This window comes from Prosopis cineraria, unplaced genomic scaffold (genome assembly GCF_029017545.1).
Source record: "Prosopis cineraria cultivar Desert tree isolate PC_DT_omini unplaced genomic scaffold, ASM2901754v1 PC5, whole genome shotgun sequence".
Lineage (NCBI taxonomy): Eukaryota > Viridiplantae > Streptophyta > Magnoliopsida > Fabales > Fabaceae > Prosopis > Prosopis cineraria.
In genome coordinates this window covers 14,284,342-14,288,696 of record NW_026555336.1, presented here as the reverse complement: position 1 = coordinate 14,288,696, position 4,355 = coordinate 14,284,342, and the positions used below count along the sequence as shown (strand labels likewise).

General features: G+C 28.0%; 1 protein-coding gene across 1 annotated transcript; it reads left to right on the top strand.

Annotated features, from left to right (window-relative positions):
- Positions 1 to 372: 372 nt before the first annotated feature.
- On the top strand, positions 373 to 4,080 carry LOC129310758 (remorin-like). Its single transcript, XM_054952675.1, has 5 exons — positions 373 to 550; positions 942 to 1,004; positions 1,352 to 1,439; positions 1,741 to 1,822; positions 3,865 to 4,080. The coding sequence occupies exons 1-5, from the start codon at positions 373 to 375 to the stop codon at positions 4,078 to 4,080; spliced, it is 627 nt and encodes a 208-aa protein (XP_054808650.1).
- Positions 4,081 to 4,355: the final 275 nt, after the last annotated feature.

Below are 4,355 nucleotides of genomic sequence, written 5' to 3'. Positions count from 1 at the left end.
AAATAAAATACTTAAATTAGGAATTTACAAAAATTCATTGTGAATCTCAAGCAATCATCAAAAGATACTTTATTGCAAGTAAAAATCATAATTTGTTATTAATATTTCAATAATTCAGGGTCACTAATTATAATTAATATTCTTACAGGATTTTTAATTGTCATTTTCACTTTTCTATTTTTTTTTGGTTCCTAATAATACAAAACAAAATTAAAATGCAGCTCATCATTTTTTATTGGTTTTTTTCCCCTGGTCATAGATGGCTGGCCCCACTATTTTTGTGTACAAAAGCCAGTGCAATCCTCGTCTTTTTCTGGGGAAGATTTCGGAAAAAAAAAAAAAATAGCTTCGTTTCAAGCCAGAGAGCTCATCATGGAAGGAGACGAGGCCAAGGCATCTAACTCTCTGGATTCTGCAGGAGCCTCAACCTCTGAGCCTCGAGATGACAAAGACTCGGAGAACCCACACTCCCCTCAAACGACGTCGCGCAGCAGCAACTCCCAGTCGTCCTTCATCATGATGTCCAAAGTAATTCAACCGCAAGCTTTGAGTACTTAAATTATCTATTAATGAATTTTTTTGTAAATTTTTTTAAATATTTTTACTTGTTTTATTATTTCTTATAAAACATATAATCTTGTCTCTGTTTTTAAAATGTATTTTTATGAATTTTTGGATTTTTAATATCAGATTATCTATATTTCCAAGACTTTGTCTCTCCTTCTGTTATAAATAAGGTCTATATAAATATGAAGTTTCAGTATAAGAATTTGAGACTGAATTGAAATTAAAATGTAAGGTAAAAATAACTTTACATTTTAACTTCAATTTAACCTAGCTCTTGTAATGAATTTTATATTTATTTGAATCTCATTTATAATAATATCACATCCATGAAATTCTCCCTAATTAACTTCCCTTATTGATTGATTGGTTTGCAGGTGGTTTTGTTTATAAGACAGATCCAACCACTCAAAAACCACTTGAGAATTCAAGGGACAGGGGTAATATTTTTCTTAAAAAATATTTGTATAAAATAGATTAAACTACAAAATACCCAAGGTTTTGATATTCTTAAATCAATAATAATATATGGGCGCTTATTAATTTTATGAAAGATGTTAATCTTTTTTAATTGTTAAAATAATTTGACATTAATTGTTAAGTTTTAAATACCAAACTTAATTAATTGCAGAAGGTTAATTTCTTTTATAAAATTAATAAGTTCCTGTACATCATTATTAATTTGAGAATACGAGAATTTCCTGTAAAAAAACCTTTTTGTATGTTTTTGCATCTTAATGGAAATATGTATAGTATTTAAATTTTTTCTTTTTTGAGTCTTCATCAGATATTGCCCTAGCAAGAGTTGAATCGGAAAAGAGATTAGCCTTCATTAAAGCGTGGGAAGAGAGTGAGAAAACCAAGGCAGAGAACAAGTAAGACACCATCTCTTAGACTGAAATTATAATATTTGGTCCCGATCCAAATTTTAACAGATCTTTAGTTCTTTACCAATGAATCATAATTGTTTAAATACTTTAGGGCAGTTTGCGATCATTGAGTTATTTTTTTTTCACAATATTTATTATTATACACTTGTAATTATTTGGTATTAAACAATTTAGATCCTTTTTATTATAGTTTTAAATTACAAATACGGCATTTATTTTTTAATTTTTAAAACTAATTTTTATCCTTTTTTTTCCCTCTAATTCTTTCAATTTGACTGTCAAACAGGGCATGTAAGAAGCTCTCTACGGTTAACCTATGGGAGGATAGAAAAAAAATATCAATTCAGGCACAGCTCAAAAAGATTGAGGTAATTAAACTACAACTAATAAAGTAGTAATAATACTAATAACATTAATTTTATATATACAGCTTTCCAAATTCACAAGGATACCCTCATCTTTCATTGCCTCCAAATTGGCTATTTGATTTATTTAAAATTGCAAATGAAGTATATTTGAGTAGGTTGATTTAAAAGAAATATTTGAGTGTCAAAAGTATATAGATAACCACAGGGGTCTTTAGATCAATTGGCTAGAAATTGATCCCTTTTAATAGAGGTATCTAGTATGAGCCTAAAGGATGCACCAACTTTTAAATTTTTGGTGGAAGGTATATCCTATAAACATAAAGAAATGCTTGCAAGTCACTCACCAGATTAATGTGAGTCAAAGATCTAGGATATTATAGTCATATAAAGGTTTCTCACAAAGTTCTCTCTTTCCATGTCCCCAACTTTTAGAGTCAGTTCTTTACTGAGACAAAGGCAAATCTAGACCATCCAGATTTAATTTAAATGGTCCAGATTTAATATTTTTATTTTTTGTTTTAAATTTATATTTTTAAAATAAAAAATATATATAAATTGTAAAAAAATTTAATCAATATATTGATCAATTTGACAATTGAGATTTAATATGAATGGTCCAAATTTAATATTAAAAATATAAATTAACTTTTTAGATATATTGTGGATAGTGTAGATATATTCTGTGTAGAATAGTAAACTTATTAAAAAAATTTAATATTAAATTTGGATAATTCATATTAAATTTGAACTGTCAAATTAATAAGCTTATTTATTAATTTTTTTGCAATTCTCATATATTTTTATTTTAAAAATAAATATAAAAATATTAAATTTAAACCATTCAGGTTTGCTTCTGCCTCAGTGGAGAGGCAGAGGGAGGGAAGCCTCCTCCAACATTTAGTGATTCATATCCTTTTTATTTTTTGTGTCCTTGTTGACTTGTGTTGTGTGTTTGATTTCTCTTTCCTAATTGCTCTTCCTTTCAAATGTTACCCCTTCCTATCAAATAAACAACAATTTATATATATATATATATATATATATAATTATCCGGTATTTGCATAACTTTACTTAAATAAGTGAGTAAGTTTTAAACCCAATCATTTTCTAAAGACTAAAATGATAATTTTTAATTTGCTTGAGTTTGGTACTAAGTTGAGCCAATCTTGGACAAGTAAAACGTCAAAAAATGTTGGCCTTGTACTCTGTATGGGCTATTTCACAAGTCAGGTTAAAACTAATTAACTTAATTATACATAATCAGCTTTTATTTATCAAAAAAGTTATTTCAATTAGTAAGGATTTGAACTATAATTCATAAGGTGATCAACTACAACCCCTGTATATATCCCAATTTAGTTGAAAAATGCTTACACATTGCTCTTAACACATTAGGGGAGATATTCTCTACCATTGGTAGGGCCTACTCCTTTTGCTTTAAAAAAAAAAAAAAGAAGTTTTACTGTTGATATGAGGACCTTGTTGATGAAAATATAGAAGTACTACTATAAGTGTTCTCTGAGTGTGAAGGCTTGTCTAAGTGAACTCTTGGCATCTAACTCACTTAAACATTTTATTACCCATAAAACCTTCCATTTGAGTTCAAGAAATTATATAATATATAATTATAATAAGGAAAAAAGCTTATATACTTGACCTTATATACTTATTATGCTTGTTTACAATTAAATCAAGACATGTGGATCTTCTATAGATTATTTATTCTATAACAAATTATTATTATTATTATTATTTTTAACACGTTAAAATCCACACATCTTGATTTGATTAGATAAAATTATATATATTAAGTATGCAAGGCTAATTATATTACTCTTGTCTAGTATAATTTAATAAATATTAAAAAATATTTTTATAAAAATATTAATATAATTTAAATACAAATTATGCCTCCACTTTCATTTTTATGAGTACCTCATTCAAATCAAATGAGTAACTGTGAAGTGCGAGTCACGTTAAGTAGTGGATCTAATGCTATTATTTATTATTGTTGTTGTTGTAAAACCTCATGGTATTGGCAGGAAGGATTGGAAAGAAAGAAGGCAGAACAATCGGAGAAAATGAAAAATAAAGTGGCTGAAATTCATCAGTTGGCAGAAGAGAAAAGGGCAGTGATTGAAGCTCAAAAATTTGAAGACTATCTCAACGTGGAAGAAACTGCGGCCAAGTACCGCTCTCGAGGCTTTAATCCCAGAAAATTCCAATTACTCTCTTGCTTCACGGCCTATTTCTCTTAATTAATTATTGGCATAAAACTTACTATAGTAATAACAGTTATTCATGTGCTTGAACCTTGAACTTCAAAAGAGACCAATTTTAAGTCTTTTATATTATCATGTTTATTTTTTCTCTCTCCAATGTAATATGTCTTCTTAATAAATATACATCTATATTTGGGAACAACCCATTCAATATTTGATATTTATAATTATATTTCCGCTAATCCAAATTAAATTGGGTTGGACCTTAAATAAGAAGTTCCTTGGCTCGATGGACACGAGAGGCAGAAATA

What these genes read in the sequence shown, in the direction of transcription:
- LOC129310758 (XM_054952675.1), top strand. Translation starts at nt 373, where the DNA reads ATGGAAGGAGACGAGGCCAAGGCATCTAACTCTCTGGATTCTGCAGGA. An exon ending in AATTCAACCGCAAGCTTTGA is followed by an intron (nt 551 to 941) that starts GTACTTAAATTA and finishes ATTGGTTTGCAG; the next exon opens with GTGGTTTTGTTTATAAGACA. An exon ending in AAAACCAAGGCAGAGAACAA is followed by an intron (nt 1,440 to 1,740) that starts GTAAGACACCAT and finishes ACTGTCAAACAG; the next exon opens with GGCATGTAAGAAGCTCTCTA.